The sequence below is a fragment of the Falco naumanni genome, chromosome 12 (genome assembly GCF_017639655.2).
Source record: "Falco naumanni isolate bFalNau1 chromosome 12, bFalNau1.pat, whole genome shotgun sequence".
NCBI lineage: Eukaryota > Metazoa > Chordata > Aves > Falconiformes > Falconidae > Falco > Falco naumanni.
In genome coordinates, this window is record NC_054065.1 from 11,886,397 (window position 1) to 11,905,881 (window position 19,485).

The 19,485-nt window shown below is 38.5% G+C and overlaps 1 protein-coding gene and 1 non-coding gene across 7 annotated transcripts in view; one reads left to right on the forward strand and one right to left on the reverse strand.

Annotated features, from left to right (window-relative positions):
• BIRC6 (baculoviral IAP repeat containing 6) overlaps positions 1–19,485 on the forward strand; it is a 183,434-nt gene that overhangs the window by 152,155 nt on the left and 11,794 nt on the right. For all 6 annotated transcript variants that reach the window (XM_040611995.1, XM_040611998.1, XM_040612001.1 and 3 more), the window contains 5 exons: positions 7,700–7,910; positions 14,807–14,952; positions 15,817–15,927; positions 17,145–17,362; positions 18,014–18,175. In XM_040611995.1, coding sequence (XP_040467929.1) covers positions 7,700–7,910; positions 14,807–14,952; positions 15,817–15,927; positions 17,145–17,362; positions 18,014–18,175 — 848 coding nt within the window. The remainder of the gene's footprint in view (positions 1–7,699; positions 7,911–14,806; positions 14,953–15,816; positions 15,928–17,144; positions 17,363–18,013; positions 18,176–19,485) is intronic.
• Positions 10,268–10,457, reverse strand: LOC121096481. The gene has a single exon (XR_005830538.1). It is a non-coding gene; the product is annotated as a U2 spliceosomal RNA (small nuclear RNA).

Here is a 19,485-nt window from a genome sequence, read left to right on the forward strand (position 1 = left end):
CTTCATTATGCAAGGGGGCTCATCTTTTCTGGTGCCGTTTGTTCTGATGCTCAAAATGGTACTGTGAAAATCCTGGTGTTATTCCTATAAAGAAAAATGAAGAAAAAGTCAAGCTAATTAAATTATTGCAAGATGACAATATTTAGAAGGCTTTTGTTTTCTTTTTACCCAAAGGCTAATGTTTTCTTAAACCTCGGCTTTTGAAATACTCTGTGGGCAATCTTTTTTTCTATCAAAACGGAGCAGAACACAGGGTGTTAATTAGGCCTATTATAAAAGAGGCTTGCCCTGGGTTGATTCTGAAACAGAAAATCAAGAGGCAGCAGAGCATGACATATTTGGAACTGACACTATTGCCTGCAGCATGGACTGCATTCATAGATCATATGTTTGCAAAGATGCAGTAAAGGGGGTCTGAGGAACAGCTTCGGTTTAAAAATATTTAGTGTGGCCCTATTGGAAGACAGTGTGTCTCACTCATGCTTGGCAGTATCTGTGGCCACAAGACTGTGTCTGTAGGTTTTAATTAAAAATACAAAATGAGTGTTTTCTTTGTGTGGCTTTTTTGAACAGTGGTGTTTGTAGCTACTGCGAGTCTTTAATATGATAATAAGATCCTGAAGTCGTTAATTTAATCATGGCTATGGGTTTTAGGTTTGTGAATAACATACCGAGGCATCAAAAATACATCCTCAGTATTACTAAGCGTGTTTTAGAAATGGTGTAAAATTGACAGAACTTTAAGGTCTATTCAGAGGTTAAAAAAAGGTAAAATAAAGAAAAATTTAGTGGCAGGTATGTGTTACTGCAGTCATGATCTTAACAATGGACTTCAACTTTTTAGTAAGTACCATGGCAATGAGAATGTCTTATTTTACGTCCAGCTTCTTAAATTGATGAGACCGATGTTCTTTAAACTTTATTGCTATATAACAAAAAATAAGTGTCTTGAAATACATAGGTATTTTCTTGGGGGGTTTGGCAGGGGGGGTTGGATACACTGTAGTAAACTTTGAGCATTTGTGCGTGATGCAAATAGAACAGTTTTATAATATAGCTGTTCTACATAACTCTGTGGCTTTCTTTCACGTTACTTAAAACAGAGGCAGGGTTGGGTGGCTACTTCTGGACAAATATTTAACAAAATACAATCATTCATCTTTCTAGAAAGGTATAAAGTCTTATTGAAATAGGAGAAAAACAGTTCCAAAACAAATTAAGAAATGAGACTGGAAGGCATCTTTTGGGTTACTGGAAACTCTAGTCCATGCAAGAAGGAGGCTTCTTAGCATGGAAGATGAGAGCATAATTATAAAATCACAGTTCAACTTCATCTTTGATTATAGATGTCAGTTTGTTCATTCCAAGTTTTAACCTTCCCCCCTCCCGGCCCCCCGATCTGTTAAATGTAAGCCACACTTGTAGCCATTTGCAAGAATTTTTTTGTTTAAATTTACATTTTGTGGTTTTAGATACACATTCTCTCCAGAATGCCTTTTTCTTTTCAGTTATTTCCTTTTAATTGTCCATTAGTGACCACCCCTCTCATGTTTACAGTGGCAGATGTCTTTGAGAAAACAAATAAAAGGGCTGTAATTTGGAAAGAGTTTCCAGTGGTGCCTTCTGCTGTGGCTGCCAGCACACCCTTCTTAATTTCAACAAAGGCAGGAAGTCAGTCGTGTATATTGGTCAGAAGTAAAAAGAAATTGGGCATAAGAAAAAACAGTCATAGTTTTGTGGGCCTCTAAAATAACTGAAATTCATGAAGTCCTTAAATGGTGCAGGTCTAGTGAATGAGAAATTATGTACAAGAGAGAGATTCAAAGCATATATATGGTTTTTCTTGTAGCACAGAGGTAAGGAGGGTGTGCATCTGGCAATGTGATGTATTTGAAACTGGTAAAGGTGTTCAGGTTTTTTTCCTCAAGTGCCTGTTTTGTTTTATTTTACATCAAGTTTGTAGACCCTTTTGGGGTAGGAATTCCTAGTTTGGTCACAGTGAGACCACAGTGGGAAGGTCTTCACATTAGATGCAAGTAAAGCAGAGCTTGTCATCATTTTCTTACAAATTATTCCCCTCTATTTGTTTCTTTAATCTACTGTAAAGCGTGAAGATTTTTAGATATAATGGATATGCTATATTAATAGTTTCCTTTATTTTAAAATAAATGTGCATATTCTTTGTGATACATTTTAAATGTCCTTTGCAATGGAAATAAGTTTTATAATCTTATTCATACCCAGTTAGGTTGTACTGAGGATGTTAAATGAATTGCGAAAAAAATTTATTGCTCTTCAGTACTATCTATTTAATGGGCCATTAGGCCTGGCTATTCTTTGTTTGAATATTGTATAATATTAAAAGAAAGCAAAGGAGTATTAGACTCAGTTGGGCCATTATCTTGTTACAGATATATGTGCAATTTAAGGTGATACCTTGATCCTGCGAAACTACCTGCCCTCGTGTGCTTTTCCATTATATTAAGGTTGTAATTGCATGTGGGTAGTCTTAGGTCTTTGTAGGAGGTAGATCTGTACTGGTGATGAATAAATAGATGCGTGGAAAGTAATTGAAATGAAATTTTGAATTCACACATGCAATCTTTGAATGTTAATCAGTTGTTTCCCAGGAATAAGTGGGCTGTGTCTGGAAGTTTTAAAAAATGTGGTCAATGCCGTAATATCTTATGACCTTTAGACGTTTGTGAAAGATTGCAGTTTTCAGAAGGCAGGATGCTCAGCAGTTTCTGAAAGTCAAGACTTAAAATAACTTCAGTCAGATTCCTCTTCCCTGTACCACCCCCCCCCGCCCCAAATCAGAGCGCTGATTATTAGTGTATGAGAGAGATCTGGTTTTATGAAATGTCTTCTTTTTTTTTTTTTAACCTTTTTTTTAGTCTTCAGTGTCTTTCAGAATTGCAAATATTGTGGCAAGAGGCTAACTGAATTACAGCAATTCCAGTAAAACATGACTTTATTACCTAAAGGAATGGGAGGGAGGGTTGAGACCTTATCCCACTAAACCATGAGATGTTTTCCAGACGTTTGCCATCCCTACCTATCTTAGTAAATGGCAATGACCTTGCTGAGATTTCTGCTTTTGTAAGTGCAACAGAATAAATTCAGACCTGAGACACTTTTTTGATACATGCTGTCCAGAAAGGCTACAGTGAACTTCCTTGCTATTTATAAAGCGCAATAAGACATTGGCCTGGTTTGGGCACATGTCCACTCATCCTTCTAGAACTTGTGATTCCTGCAATTAGTAAGACGTGGTAATAAAGGTGCCGCAGTTACTGTCCTTTGAATAGCTGTCTGTCATAGCACTGGGAGTCTGACCTTGAAAAAAGGGGCCGTTCTACAGGTCGTGGTCCAGGTTCACCAGCAGTTTTTTAGCTTGTGCTCTGCTTCATCCTCCACTGTTTGAACTGATTAATTACTGGTACAGGCAGAAGGTGAGACCATGATACATATTTACTGAATGCAAGTTGCGAAGTACATGGGAAGCTCGCGGGGGAAGCAGGTGGGTCAGGTGGTGCAAAAGCCACGTTCTAGGTACTGGTTTTGGAGCCTTCTCCAAGACAGCACTGTTGCCAGCAAGCAGCCCTATCCTTTTAAGTTTAAGTTTTAAGTTTAAGGCAGACAAGGAAGCAAAATAAAAACTGAGTAGAAATTCCTGCTCTGAGTCTAGTAATAAAATAATTTAATCTTTACCTTTATTTTGATGTTAAATGTCTGGCATATATAGCAGTAGTTTGAAGAAATGCTCAGGAAACCCAGCAAAAGTTCAGATACCCTTTCTCGGGCAGCAGTTCTGTTTCAGAGTCAACAAGGGGGAGCTTCTGAACTGGTCCCTGGTACTGGAGGTTGGACCTTCCTCAGCAATTCATCGCCCTGCAGAACTGGGGAGCACTGACCGCACAGGCACAGACAGATGTGAAGGACCCCACAGTCTGTGCGTACCTACCAGTTACACTCAGTGCAGGAGTCTGAGAGCACCGAACTGAGCTGTTTGGGAAGGAATTTGTCATTATTTAATAACATCTTTGCCTCTGGGATAACAAAGAATCCTGGATAATATATCCATCAGTCTCTCTCTTTTTTTTTTTTTTTTTTTTTTTTTTTTTTTAACAAAGCTGAGAATTTTAATCTCCCGTTTTCATTTTCATAGGGATGCTGTATATTTGCAGTTTGGTGTGCTTATGTGCCTGCCCATATAAATCAAACATTGTTAGTGCCACCTTATACAACTGAAGTATCTATATTAAAGAATTCCGATGTATTTAAGATGTGCTAATGTTATTCAAATTATAGCTATGCTATAAGCCAAAGTATTTCCTTCTCTGTTGTGATGTGTTGGGATTTTCTTCCCTACACAAGCAGCACCTTATTTAATTCAAGTAAAATGTTGTTACACCTGCATTGCCCAGTTCAGTCAGGCAGAAGAAAGTTGGGTATGTTCCCAAGGAATAGCATACTTTGAAGAAAACAGTGGATTGCTTTTAACACTTGTTCTTCATGGAAGTTTCTATTTGGTCAAAATCCAAATTGCTGGTGTCTTAGTTGGTAAGATACCTTTATGTGAGGTAGATGGTCCAAAGGTTCCATTGTTTCTATTTAATGGAGATAGGATTTGTTCATTTGCAGATTTTGAATTACAATACTAAAAACATGAATAAAAATACAAGGACTTTGTTACAGGATCTATTATTTTTTTCCCAAGCTGTATCATTTATATTTCTGAAATACTCTCCCCAGATACGTAATTATATCTAAAGGCAAGACATCCATCATAAATCCCAACGAAGTATGCTGCAAACACTAAGAGCAGTAAAGATGATGATGGAGGCTGAATGGTACAGCCTGAACACTGAGGTTCTAGTTTGAAGGTCTGAACACTGCTGGACTTGCTAAGCCACTGTCAGCCCAGAAGGGTGCTCTTAGGACATCTGTAGCCGGAGGTGTACGCCAGGAGGAGGTGGGCAGGTCAGCACACAGGAGATCTGAGCCGGGGGGTGTTTTACAAAGGAGTGTCTTGTAGTCTTCACGTTTTAAACATAATGTCTTAAAAATTGACCGTTATCCAATTTGGAACGTCTAACTAAATGTAAATGCAGCGATTAAAAAAATTGCTCAAGTCTTCTTAACCTATTTTGGAAAGCAGAGCTGTATCTTCAGAAAATGTACTGTATCGGGTTGGCAGTCTTGTTTCAATTGAAAGCAAAGCAGGCACAAGGAGTAGATGAACTGCCAAATAAAGGGAATAAACAGTAACTTGCCAATTTTGAGTTCTTTACGGCAAGTTTTTCAGATACTTATCCAAACATCCAGTCTTGGTAAACATTTTTAGGATTCAGATTGGGGATGGGAGGGGGAATTCTGGCATTTGGACAGATAAACCCACTTCCATGGGTGATAATCCTTGGTAAGTATAATAAAGGCTTTGGACAAAAATAGTGTAAGACACATAATGGTATCAAGAAATTGAGTTTAGAAGAGCCTAGCATTAAGGTAAAAGAAATTGGTAGTTGTTCTCTAAAAGATTGTTTAAATTGAAACCAAGTGAATGCATTTCATTTGTCTCACATGGGAACAATTGCAGAGCAGTGCAAGTGAGCTGGATCTGCTAAAACCAGAAATCTCTCCTGTCTTCTGGAAAACATTCCCTTTTTAAAGTTTCCCTCGTGACAGTAATTTTGAATTTAACTATCCATTTAGCAAAGGAGAGGGCAAGCAAGCGTTGAAGGGTTTGAAATTATATATTCTGGCCTCATGAAAATTTCATGGTTAAAATAAATAAATAAAAGCTTTCCAGAAGTGAAATGCTGTGGTTATCTAAGAGGTTGTATCTCCTCCACTCACTGTCTTCATAATAAACAGCTATTGATTAAATTGAGGAGCTGCTTGATCTTTAGCACTACAGGTGGGAGATGGATTTTGGTGAGGGCTACACTATATGGGGTTTTATGGTCTCCCTTTCTTTTGCCCTGCTCCCCCCCCCCCCCCGTTTTTTTTTTAAATTCACACATCATCAGATCTATTTGTGTTTTATTTTAAGGCCATTTTACATATTGTGGGGATTATACTGTGAGCAATTACTGTTTACTAGGCACTGAGCATAAGGAATTGATATTATGTATTTTTATACATATATAAAAAAATATATATATAAGAATTGAAAGATAATTGAAACTGGTTTTCTTAGTGCCAGTGTTTAAATTCCATGGAGTTTGCTTTAAATGTGTGAATAGTTTGACAAAGGATATTTTCAGAGCCATGATACCAGCCTGACAGATTAATGCTTTGTTTCAGTAAAATTTCTTCCTGTTCCAACACAACAGAACTTCACCGAGTTAAGAGTTTGTGCCATTGTAATAGTTTCAACATACAACTGTTGATCAAAGACCTCTAAGTAGAGATAAATCCAGCTTTAAACCTGGATAAACTGGCTTGTTGAATTTTGCTTGGCTATTTATACTGCCCCATCGTGCTGTATTTAGAGCTAAGGGTTTGGTGACAGGAGATGAAAGTTTGTGATCTGCTTTAGCTCGGAGGGTGAAATGTGCTAAATGAAACATTAAAGAGTTCTTCTATGCTTTGTTCTGTCCTAATGTGAGTTGTCAGGGGCTTTTTGTTTGTTGGTGGTTTTTTTTCTGGAAAAAGCATAAATTTATTTTATCATAAATTCAGTCATTTGTAAATACTTAGAACTAGAGCAATTTTTTTCCTGCAGTTAGGTTAAAAATAGCATGTCCTAGGGACAGAGGAAGCAGCTGTGTTGAAGTATCTGCATATTGCTACGTTTTTAGGATTTCTATTAACGATAAAGTCAGTTGATATGACATCCATTACATATATTCTTCCAAGCAAGTGGAAAAGAAAACAAACAATGTGGTGCTCGAGAATCCATTAGAATTGTGTGTGTCTGCCTGTCTCTCCGAGTCAGAGGAGCTGATATCTATATTCTACCCACAGTTACTTCTACAATAATATACATCACACTGAGCAGCACTAAGACAGCAAGGTTTGCTTACCTGATGTTCTTATTCTAAGATTCTTATTCATCTTTACTATTTTGTGGTTCATATGTATGCAGATAAAATTTGCATCTTCTTCAGAGCCTTTGCATGCTCTGAAGAATGCATAATGGTTTTTAAAATTGTACTTTCTCCGTGAAAGGGAGCAAAGCTAGATGATAACTTCATTTATTTCATGACCATTAATATTCCTGCAATACTGCAGACAAATTTTCCCAAAGGAGAAAACTCTAAATTAAGTGGGTGATATGAAAGTCTGTCCTTATTAATGCTTATGCTATTAGAATCAGCGACTGCTACCCTGCTACACTATAGCTGACAATTTTTTCTCCATAGATATTTATGTGCAATTGCTGTCGGCATACAACTCTAGCCAGAACTGTATATTAAGCTACTAGAAATGAATATAGCATGTGGTAGTCCTGTTCCGTGCCTTGTTAGCCCTTTTGTCCTCTTGTGTCTTTTGCTAACCTTTGTTTTCCAGGTATCTTATGCATTTTTTTCTGGACAAGTCCATTAAAACACAAATTACAAATGGCTATTACAATACTGTATTTTACCATTAAATGTCATTAATCCAGCTTTTTTATTTAAAAAATCTGTACTAACAGTGGAAGGGTCTTCGATTTTAGTAATCTTTGTAAACTGTTCTTCTCCCTCAGTTTTGGATATGGCCAGGCATGTTCCCCTTTACCGAGCTCTGCTAGAATTACTCCGTGCTATTGCGTCCTGCACATCGATGGTACCGTTACTGCTTCCTCTGTCGGGAGAAAGTAGTGAAGAGGAGGAAGAACGGTTGGAGTCACAAGCTTCTGTTGGGACTTTGCTGGCTAAAATGAAGACCTGTGTGGATACCTATACCAACCGACTGAGGTAATCACTTTTATCATCCCTAACCTTCATTTAAACTGTATTTTGTACTTACACATTATGAATAGATATACATTTATATGTATATATTCTGTTTTACTGTACTACTTACAAGGAACTTTTTTTGTATGACACAAAGAAGCTGGTAGGTTTGCATACTCTTGTCACTTTGTCAGTAACTGCCCACTAATCAGAGGATTGCTGCTTAAGAATCTAGAACCTTCATATCTTTCTTAAATTCCTTTTCCTCTTCAGTGAGGTGTTTCCCTATTATGCAGGAGTGTGCGTGTCCTTCTGTCAGTCTGAAGGCAGGAGCATTCCTCAGGAGCTGCTGAAGAAGCCCATTCTGTAAAGAGTGGGACTGGGGACAGCCAAACCAAATGGTGTTTTTTACAAGAAATGTCCCAACTACTGTGCTCCTTGATCCATTGAGTAAGGACCAGGTGCCTTAACGGCTTCTCCACTGGAGGCTAACTGGTTAGGAGAGAAGCCTCTGGCTTCTGTCAGGAAGAATAAGTTTCAGGAGGGCATAAGATCTGGGAGTTGTTATTTGTGGTGAGAACCCTGACTATATGGAGATGGTTGAAAATTTTTGATCTGTGCTATCTGTTGTTGGTACATATGTAAAGCATGTTTCTATACGTTGCTGATTTTATGACAGCTAGTTTGTCCGTTAGCGCAGGCGTCAGAGGTGAGCCGGTATGCTGAAGGTGATGTGAAATTACAAACGAATGCCCTGGAGCCATCCATGCCAGACCTTGGGGTCTTCCAGCCTCCTCCAAGAAACTCTGCGTTCGACAGTTCTTGTCAGGCACTTGCAGACTGGCAGAGCAATTAGCAAACAAATGGGAAAGATCTGAATATCCCATCTGGGCTGTGGTACCATCAGGCGCTGCGGTGTAACCCTGTGTGAGCTCGCTCTGCACACCTTCCAGAGTTCAGCTGACTTTTTAAGAGAACACATCCCACTCTGAGTTGTCTGTATGTGTCAGGCCCTGCCTATCTAATTGTTGTTAAGACCTGGATGTTTTTCTGTTGGGGGTGTGTGTGCTAGAATGCAACCAGGTGGGCCTGAAGCATTTTCTCTGCTACGGCTTTTCATTGTCTACACTAATTTTGCAGAACTTCTGTATGAAACAGTGCATTTTGCAAACAAAAGGTTTTCTTTAGAATTGGGTCCCAAGAATTGAGGCTTAATTTGGTTTAATTTATTTTTTTTAAAAAGACAAAACAACTTGTCAGTTTCTTTTGCTGTACTCTGAAGCTCATGTTCCGAGCTGATGGCTGGCTGCAGAGAGCAGCCCTGCAGCCTCTGCTGGTTTGGAATGATTCAGTTTAGTGTCTGTAAAAACAGTGCTCAGAGCCCCAAGGAGGAGTTTGTGGAGCCATCTCGGAGCAGGTTACTAGCTTTCCCCAGCCTGTATTTGCAAAGGCACGGTCCGGTCCCTTACTTGTCTTGCCTGATTTCAGGCGATCGGTTTAAGAATCTGTTTAGATCTTGTTCCAGAATTACTGGAAGGAATGAGCTGCTGTTTGGTACCTGCGGAAACCTGTGGAAGGTGGGGGACCACGAGGGCCGAGTGATGCCGTGGTTGCAAACCTATGGCAGTTTTATCCTAAGATGGGGAGCGTCAATATAAAACTGAACAGAATTCTGCTCTAAGCGCTGTCCCTGTAGTACACAGGGACTGAATGGTTCATTGGCTTCATTTTGTGAACACTTTGATAAAGGTATCATTCCGTATCATCACGTTTACCTCCAAGTATCAGGCATGGGTGAGTAAGTATTAGTATTGGCTTTAAAAATTAAAGTTGCCTTGGGAGTATATCATTCATTATTCATTTAGCACAGCGTGAAGAGAAGGCTGTCATCCTCTAGCACAAGCTAAATTAATGGCTTAAATTATTAGCATGTACACTGCTGTCTCTTCTAGCAAATATATTAGTGACTGTCATCCTTTTAAATACGAGTTGACATGATTTTGTCTGCTTTTTCTTCCATGGTTGAAAGACTGTATGGGGAAGTTTCTAAATCTAAATTAAATATTTGGCTCCTCCTTCAATCTGAAAATTGTAACGTTTACAGAACCACAGAATTGCAGAGTGGTCAGGGTCGGAAGGGAGCTCTGGAGACCATCTAGTCCAGCCCCCTGCTAAGGCAGGGTCACCTGCAGCAGGTTGCACAGAGTTGCATCCAGGTGGGTTTTGAATGTCTCCAGAGAAGGAGACCCCCACAGCCTCTCTGGGCAGCCTGCGCCAGGGCTCTGACACCCTCAAGGTAAAGAAGTTCTTCCTCATATTCAGATGGAACTTCTTGTGCTGCAGTCTGTGCCCATTGCCCCTTGTCCTGTCACTAATAAAATTAGTGCACTGTTCCCAAAGGCACCGCACACCAGGACGGATGCATGGAGCAGAGAGAGCAAGTTCCAGGTCCAACTTCCAGGCGTAAAAATTCATTTACTAGAAAGTCCTCTCACCAAAGACATACCAGATATTAAACTGGTTAGAACAGATACTAGACTTTAGATACAGGTTTGGCCTGTATTAAATAACTGCATTAAATTTTGCTTCATAAGCAGAATCCTTGCAGAAAGCAATGTACAGTATGTGGCAGACATTTAAATGTCTTCTAGAAATAGAGAAAATGTACAGCAAAATATTCATATGGTTATCTATTTGACCATAGTTTATTACTTAGGAGTATTACTGGTTTTTATGTGGCTGTTGGAATACCTTTGAAAAACATACAGAGCTGAGGATTTGGTAATGGTTGATCTGCATATGTAAATTTATATGCAGGCTGCTAGAGCGCAGGGAAGGACTGCACTTACGGGCTTTATCACTTTAATTCTGGTTTTGCAGCTCCTTGTTCGTACATATTTGTGGGAGAGCCTTGTAATTCCCAGCAGCTCCCTCTCTTGTGCTGGGACTCTTACTTGTCCCCCTGAAACACTTGTGTTATCACACACAGCTTGGAGAGAGCCCACTGCAGCCCTGAATCCGGGCGGTATAAAAGTGGAGATGACACCAAGAAGGGAGGATGACGTTTTCACAATTAGTAATTTGGTTTGCCTGTGTTATACACGCTCACAGATGGTAGAACGGTCAATAGATGGTAGAATGGTCACCAGGTTGCCTTTTCATGAGCACACAAAGTAATACTGCGTGTTTCAAATTACACTAAGAAATAGGTTTATGGACCAAAATACAGAAATCTTCAGTGATGCTGTAATTTTGTCCTGGGAGTAATGTTTGTGTTCTGCTGAAAATGCGGCTTCCCACCTCCAAGATCAAATCTATCAAAGCCAGCTGAAGTACTTTGGATGTACCCAGCAGCCACAAGGCCCCAGCAGGTTTGCAGAGGCCGTAAGTGACTTTGGCCTTTGTTCACTTTGCGTGTTCCAGGGTTCACCAGTGCATCAGTTACTTTTGCACAAGGCCTTGAATTACATTAGTCTCACTCCTTTTATAACCAGATCATTTAGGAAACTGTATAGACATTGAGATTTTCCAGACAGGACATGGCATAACATCAGGGGAGGTGGGTGTACAGACGGGCTTCACACCTCCATCTTCAGTTCCAGACTTGTTTTGAGTGAGTTTTTAATCTTACAGTGTGTACCCGATTATTTTTTTTCTTTTGAATTGTATTTATTTCATAATCATGTTTTAAGGATATCATTTTAGGAAGGGCACTGTGGTCTTCTAAAATAAAAGAAATATAAAATCAAGTGTAGTAGCTCATGTCTGCAATGAAGGTCATTTCTGTCTCAGGTGGCAAGTGATGATGAAACTGTGTGAACTTTAAAAATTATAATCAGTGTGAAAATACATACCACTAGGGAACCCTTGACAGATTTCCCCATCTGGAGTCTAGGGAATTACTTGATTTACCATATGTTGACTGTAAATAAACTGAGAAACTGTAAAGTACTGTTAAGTATCTCCAAATACTTGTATATAACGCTAAATATGTAGAGAATAAGATAATACAGCAGACATCTTGCAAACCATGCAGGATTCATCGCACTGAGTTGGTATTCTTACAGCAAAAGACTTGAATCAAATAAAGGTAGAAGACAAAATGAGGGAAGAAAAAATGGAGGTCATCACTAATGGGAGTCTTGTGAGTTATGGCAATGCCAGTTGTGTTTTTTCCAAAGAGAGGGGGGAAAAACTGTCTTTGCCCTAACGATCAGAATATGCAAGCATGACTTGGGTGAGGTAACGAAATGTCGATAAGGCAGTATGTCTGATTTGGGGGTTCTGTGATGCCAGCTAGCTTTTACTCCCTGAGAAACAGACTGAAATCCCCGAGTAGGCAGATCAAGGCCAAATCTGAGGGCAGGGCAGGGGGAATGTCCGAGGTGGAATCATTGCTGCACTTTTCTTCCTAAAACTGCTTCCCCACAGTTACGGTGAGCTTGGTAATGCAGACCATCACACAAGCTCCAGATAACTACAGGTGAGATGTCCTGCAAACACTTGATTTAAAAAGTATATTCTGAGGAGAGTGTGGGTTTTGTCTATTTTTCTTATTGTAACAGTGGGCAGAATTGTCATGTGGGTGGTAAAGGAGACATTAAGAAAATCCATTCTCTTTTGGTAGTTCAAAAGTGCTGAAGTGTTAACTGTTCTAGACAGCGAGGAGAACAAGAGGAAATCGTATTATTGGTACTGAGAATTTGCTTTTGAGTAGATGTCTCCTTTTCCTGCTGCTTCAACTAGATATGTATTCCTTGTCTGCTTGGGTAGTTGATTGTCAGTAAGTCACTATATCTGTAGGAGGTTTGAAGCATGTGGTTAAGCATTTTGTCTAATGAGGTCAATGCTTTTTTTTTTTGCTTTTTTTTTCTTTTAAATTCTGAGACCAGGTAGAAGGAAAAAAACCCTAGTAGTTTAAATAGTAAAACCATGCAGAAGAAAGACCTACAACATAACGATCTTGAAAACAAATTTGTAAGAATTAATTTTACTTCCATTACCTGCACCAATCACAGTATTATTGCTTTTCACACATCTTTCTCTTTGATAACCCACTAATGTTTCATTTTGGCCAAAATTTCTCCAAGGGTTTTGTAGCAAATAGTTTGAGGATTCTACATCAACAGCAAGGAGCTCTAAATCCGTACATCTTCCTTGGGACTGGTGGCTGCTGGTATGTCTGTGATGCTAAAGCAGGTTATCGGTGAGGCTTAGTGGGCTTAAATAAGACATTTTTGAACCTGAATAATAGGTTATTTTAAAAATATTGGCCTCAATTTAGATGCAGAAAAAAGCAGTGATGAGGATTTTGGAAAGTACAAGTGGGAGAGGGAGCTGCTGCTTCTTTGTCTTTAACTGTTCCTCAAATGCTGAATGACACTGTCTGGCTCTGATGCTTTCCTTCCAGCTTTGAGCATCTGAAAGCTCGGTATTGCTTGAAGTCAACAACGGGCCAACATCCTTTTGGATTAAATCTGGAACAGGGAAAATGTACCATGCTGCAGTAATGAATTTTGTTGTTAATGCACTCTAGGGATATTCTCATTTGATTAGGTACAGTACAGAGGCTTTCAGTATTACTGTAATCACCTCTCCTCAACACAGAGGCTCATTCTTTATGCATGATTTCAGTCTAGATTAAAATACAGTATGTGGTATTTGCTAAAGTATGTTTGGGACATCGAAGCATTAAATTGCTAATTTTTCTTGTGTAGATAGCTTTCTGTTTTGCTTCTAGGGATGGTAGTGGGAAAGAGAAAACCGGTGCTTCTTGGCTAATGAACTTGTTTGGGTCATTAAATGAACAAGTGCTATTAAAACAAAAAAACCTACAGAAATGGCAGTAAAATAATTTGGGGGCTGTTAGCATTAAAATCTCGTAAGTTTTGCAGGGTAGCGATGTAAATTTATGCTAGCTTTTAAAATACAGACCCTTTAAAATATGCACATTTAGGTTACAGTGTTATCAAGTACCACGTCTTCATTTCAACAGTTGAATATATATGCTAGTAAAGACTGGGTTGTCACAATCTAAAGATTTAAATACATCTTAAATCATTAAGCAACTAGCTTCTAGCAAACCACAGTGTTTGTATATACTGTATTTCACGATATTTTATTGTAAAAAATTGAGGTGTTTAAATTGACGTTTTAATTTGCAATACATTGATTATAAACGTCTATTATAATATAGACACCTTCTATATTTGTAAGACTTTTAAAACCATGTTACACTAAACTGTTTATTGAAATAAAAGTCTTAACTTCTATAGTCCAGAACTGCAGAGTGAGACAAACTGCATTCTTGACCCACTCCCCTGTGATGCCTAGGTTGTAGTTCATCCACAGGCTGTCATGCCATGAGTTTTTACTAAAAGTTTCCTATTGTTTTACCGTTAGTGTATTTGAAATAATTGCTCGCGTATCGTGTAGTAGGAAGGAGTACTTTATTACCTATGCAGGGCTTGATTTCTTAGGAGGATCTGTGTGGGTGGATGAAATGCATATTCATGACACGATCTTTGTTACGCAGATTTTGTAAGCTTTTCTAATGCTTTCTGAAAACATGCAAATGTAAGGTCAGCATGCAGCGTAGCCATCAACAGCACCAAGCGGTTGAAACAGAAACTAGTATACCACCATCACTGGCTTTGTGTACATTTTTATTCTTTGTATCAGATGTGCTTCTGTTTGTCAAATCAAGACTGTAGGTTCAGTGTGGTCACAGCTGATCGCTACATTCAGTCATTAACCTGGAGGTACACAGAGACATTCCATTTCAGAAGAGTTGGTTTAATTTTGATCCTTTAATCTCTCTATTTGAATATATTATCTGTTGACAAATATGCTGAGTACTGTAAGACTGGTCGAAAAATATTCCCTCATGCTGTATCCTCTTCGTTTTCCCCAAACAGGTCTAAAAAAGACAAAGCTAAAGCAGGAGTAAAACCTGATGCTTCTGATCAAGAGCCAGAGGGACTGACGCTTTTGGTACCAGACATCCAAAAGACTGCAGAGATAGTTTATGCTGCTACCACCAGTTTGCGACAAGCAAACCAAGGTAAAATAGGAGTACTTTTATAAATATTGTGTAGTGTTTATTTGTCATATATTCATTAACAGATCATTTATAAATTAGCTTAAAGCAAGAAAAAATGCTTCCCTCCTGCCCCTAGCCACTAACTAATTTTGAAAGTTGGTTGGAACCATGTGGTAGTCTTAAATGCTTCCATCAGGAAACAGAATAATTCAAAGAAGTTAGAGTACATCTCATGACTTTCAGCACAATTATGTAGCACCTATTTTTTTTTAATTCCCCTCCCCGCCCCAGGCAGAAGGCAACATACACGTCCTTTAATAGTAAAGCCATTGCTGTTAAAACTAGATCTTATGAATTAGATTCCCTTAACTAGATGAAGGCAGAACAAAAATCTGAATCATGGATTGAACCTGCAGATGTTCAAAGGACCATGTGGATGTCTAGTAAAGAAAACTAAAGATGAAGTAGCTTAATTAGGGGAGTGGATTTTAAAAAGATGTGTATAACCAGCTCCTGATTTTGGAGAGTGCATCAAGCATACGTGTGTGAACGTCCATCCACACAAGCATGTCATACTTTCTATTTTATTTAAAAAAAAAAAAAGGATTGGAAGAAACAGTAAAAATATTCATAGCAGCAGCAGTCAAGAAGTATTTCTGAGCTGAGATTATGACCTTTGTTTACTTTGAGCTGTTCAGATAATGAAATACATGGTAGTGAGAAAACCAGATTTATATATTGTCAGTGATCCCCAGTTCTGAGACTTCTCTGCAGACAATGTAACCATAAAATGTCATTTCAAGTTGAACAGTCCCCAAATGATTGCTGTACTTGTCTCAAAATTACATGGCTAACTACAAATAATCATCACATTTCACATAACAGAAAAGAAGATGGCTGAATACTCCAAAAAAGCTGCTGTGAAGCCCAAGCCCTTGTCTGTTTTACGGTCTCTTGAAGAAAAGTATGTGGCTGTCATGAAAAAACTTCAGTTTGGTAGGTTGAGAAGTGTGAATATTTGTTTTCTAGAAAGCAGATACTGAAGAAATATGTAATCTCTTGGACAGAGCCCCTAATTATTTTAAAAGTTACCAACTTTTTTACGTGTGACCACCAATACTTTTCACATGTGGAAAATTATGTAAGTCTGTATTTTCAGGTTACCGACTAAGGTACTCTTTGAACTAGTAATAAATGTTTTTAGCATATGCTAGATTAATTAAAGGGACCAGATGAATTCATAGACTCATTTATGTTGGAAAAGACCTTTAAGATGAAGTCCACCAAATTTAATGATAGTGTTTATGTTTTCATTCCAGTAATGATTTGTCAGTCTTTCAGTCCTCAAATTGAATTGAAATGTTAGTAGATTTTTTTAAAGCTTTTGTTAATGTAGCTTTTATATTTTTAAATGGAATAGAATTCAGATCAAAATGTGTTTTTTAAAATGAAACCGTAGTAAACTTCATTGTGTCCTTTCATGAAGTGCAGTATGTTGTATTTGGAACATGTGATGGGAATCAGTGCTAATTTTGGACAGAAAAGGAATGTGTTAAAAAAAATATCCTAAAGAACAAATAGTATCTTATCCTAAAAGAGCTATAAAATTATTGCAAAAACATGTTCTATGAGTATTTTTTGAGTTGCAGTGACAGCATTTGCAACCATATTTCTTTGCTGTTACATTTGTAAGGGATTTTGCTCACGGATGTTTGTGGAGCGTATGCCAAGAATAGGAGGTAGGAAGTTTGTCATGGTGGCTTTTCACCCTGGCAGCTGTGCTGCAGATTTTGCATAGTAAGTGATTAAAGAAAACTAGCTTCGCTCTAATTTTTTATGATTATTTAATAATATTGCAACCTCCACACAAGTAAATACTGCTGGCAGTTTGCTTCACACTGATTCCTTTATTAGCATTATTACGTATTCATAAGTTATCATTATATTCTTGGTCTGGAGCAGCTGGTAGCTTCCCAGATCAGCAATGGTATATGTTTGACATGTTGTATGTGAAAGCTTGTAAATTTGCTGCAGAAATTAATTCGACCCAGGACTGTTAATGCTTTGGTTTCTGTGATCACTGTTAACTCACAAAATACTTATTTTTTGCATTAGTATAATGCAAATTAAACTTCCTGATTTTAATGCTCAGAATCTTTATCCAAGACTAATCCAATGTTTTCCTGATGCATGAAATTTTTCTTCTCTTCTAGATACATTTGAAATGGTTTCTGAAGATGATGACGGGAAATTGGTTTTTAAAGTAAATTACCACTACATGTCTCAGGTGAAAAATGCAAGTGACGCCAACAGCGCTGCCAGAGCCCGACGTCTCGCTCAAGAAGCTGTGACTCTTTCAACCTCACTGCCTCTCTCGTCTTCATCCAGCGTTTTCGTACGTTGTGATGAGGAGCGGCTTGACATTATGAAGGTAAAGAAGCAAAGTTATTTTTGTTTCCCTCTTTCAGCTTGGCATATAAATGTTTAAGAAGGTGCCTTAAATCTTAAGGAAATCCAGAAGTATTTCATGTGTGGTTTAATTGCTGTCCAAACGTCTGTGTAAGTAGGAGTGTTTCAGTCTGATCCTGATTTCTCAAAAACTTGGCAGGGGGCAGGGAGGGCCCATCTACCCCAGGAGTACTCTGTTATCCAAGGAGACTTCACAGGTTTGTTCTTCTTCAGCTGTTCTGAAGGGAAAAGTTAAATTTTGTTACTCCATTTTGGTCAAAGTTTATCTTTGCATAGACCATTTTAGTCAACTAAAAAGCATCAGCAATGGTGAAGTACACGGAACATCTCTGGACCTCAGGTTTGAAGAAAAAAATCTTAATAGCATCCAACAGGGGGTAAAGTTTTAGCTCCTGTTTCGCTTTCCATTTGTAATCTGGAAAAATTAAGGTTAGCAGAGGGCTTCATAGCATCGAATTGAACAGGCTGACAGCCTGCATATGATTGTGATGTCTACTGGTATTTTCTGATAAGTAGCACGTGGAAATATAATGCTTCATAAACTTAGAAAAATCTCAACTGTGTGACAAATACAAGGGGTTTTCTGAAAACTGTCTTTTCTTTACAATGGTAGGTTCTCATTACTGGTCCTGCAGACACCCCTTACGCAAATGGTTGCTTTGAATTTGACGTGTATTTTCCACAAGACTATCCTAATTCCCCTCCACTTGTGAATCTGGAAACAACTGGAGGCCACAGCGTGAGATTTAATCCGAACCTCTACAATGACGGCAAGGTAGGTCGGCTTTGGTCTTGGCTATAGATGTAACAAGTGAAACAGATGAAACTTTTTTTCCTTTTGCTATCAGTCAGCCACTGGAGGAACCTGTTTGGTTAAAACTGGTCTTCAAACTGAAAGGAAGAGTGATTTACCAGTTTCAAATGGGAATGGTCTCCTTTCTGAATAGTCTTGGAGATTGTTTTAAAGCCTTTATGAGCTGGATTGGACCAAAAAAGCAAGGAATTTTGACCTAGAAAATTGTTCTTTTCCACCTTCTTTGTTGAATTAACCAGGCAGAAATCTATTTTGGCTAGCTGAAACGCGCCTTCCATGGACGAAGTGTGCTTCGCATCAGCTGCAACTGAATGTGTTTGCCAAGTGCCTTGGCTCTCTTTTGTCGTGCAAAAGTGCTTTTTTCTTGAGGGAAGATGAAAACTTCCCTGAACCTCTATATCCTTTATAAAAGAAAATGCAGCTCTAAAATATGGACTTAATGACAGTTTTCTCAAAAAATAGTAAAGCTTTTGGAGATAATATTGAAAGTTAAAACAAACAAGCTTTCCCCCTTCCCAACCTCTGTCTCCTTGGTATGTTGTGGCTCATTCTAAAGGCTCCAAAAAGCTAACAAAAGTCAAGTGGACATCAGGGAGATGCAACTTCTGTTTGTATCCAAAACCAGCACATGTGAAATTTTCTATGGAGCTACAGAGGTGGCTATGTGCATGTCTCCACTGAAGCACAGACCCACAAAATAGCTTTGGCTGTAGCACTGTGGCACTCCTTCAGCTTTTTTTTGGTGTGTGTAAACATTTAATCCATAGTCTAACATTTTTCCCTTATGCCACTGTCATTCATGGGTTCCCCATGCTCCCTGTTTTTGCAAGCTCTAATACTCCTTTTCAGTACTAGACACGGGGGTTTCTCTTAACATGGACACAGAATGTAATTCATACCACATTATCTCCTTTTTTCTTTGCCCAGCCTGAAGTCTTGGCAAATACTTGCCTCTAAATTTCTCTGTTTATTTTTTCTCTTTATGTTCTCTATCTTTGGTTGTTCCATTTCATGGTAAGGTTCAAGAAGACCACAGACTTCCCTAAAGTCAAGATCAATCATAAAAGTTAAGGAATATTTTCAATTCCTTGATAGTCTGTGTGACAGAAACCACCACCATTCACATGTTTAAGCAGAATGACTGTCTTTAAAAACCACAACAGTAAGTGTTAGAACAGTATTTAAAGAGGAAAGTAAGGAATCGGGTAGTATTCAGGACTCATTTATTTTTGGAGCCACTAGAATCCATAGGTTTTCCTTGAAGAGAAGTT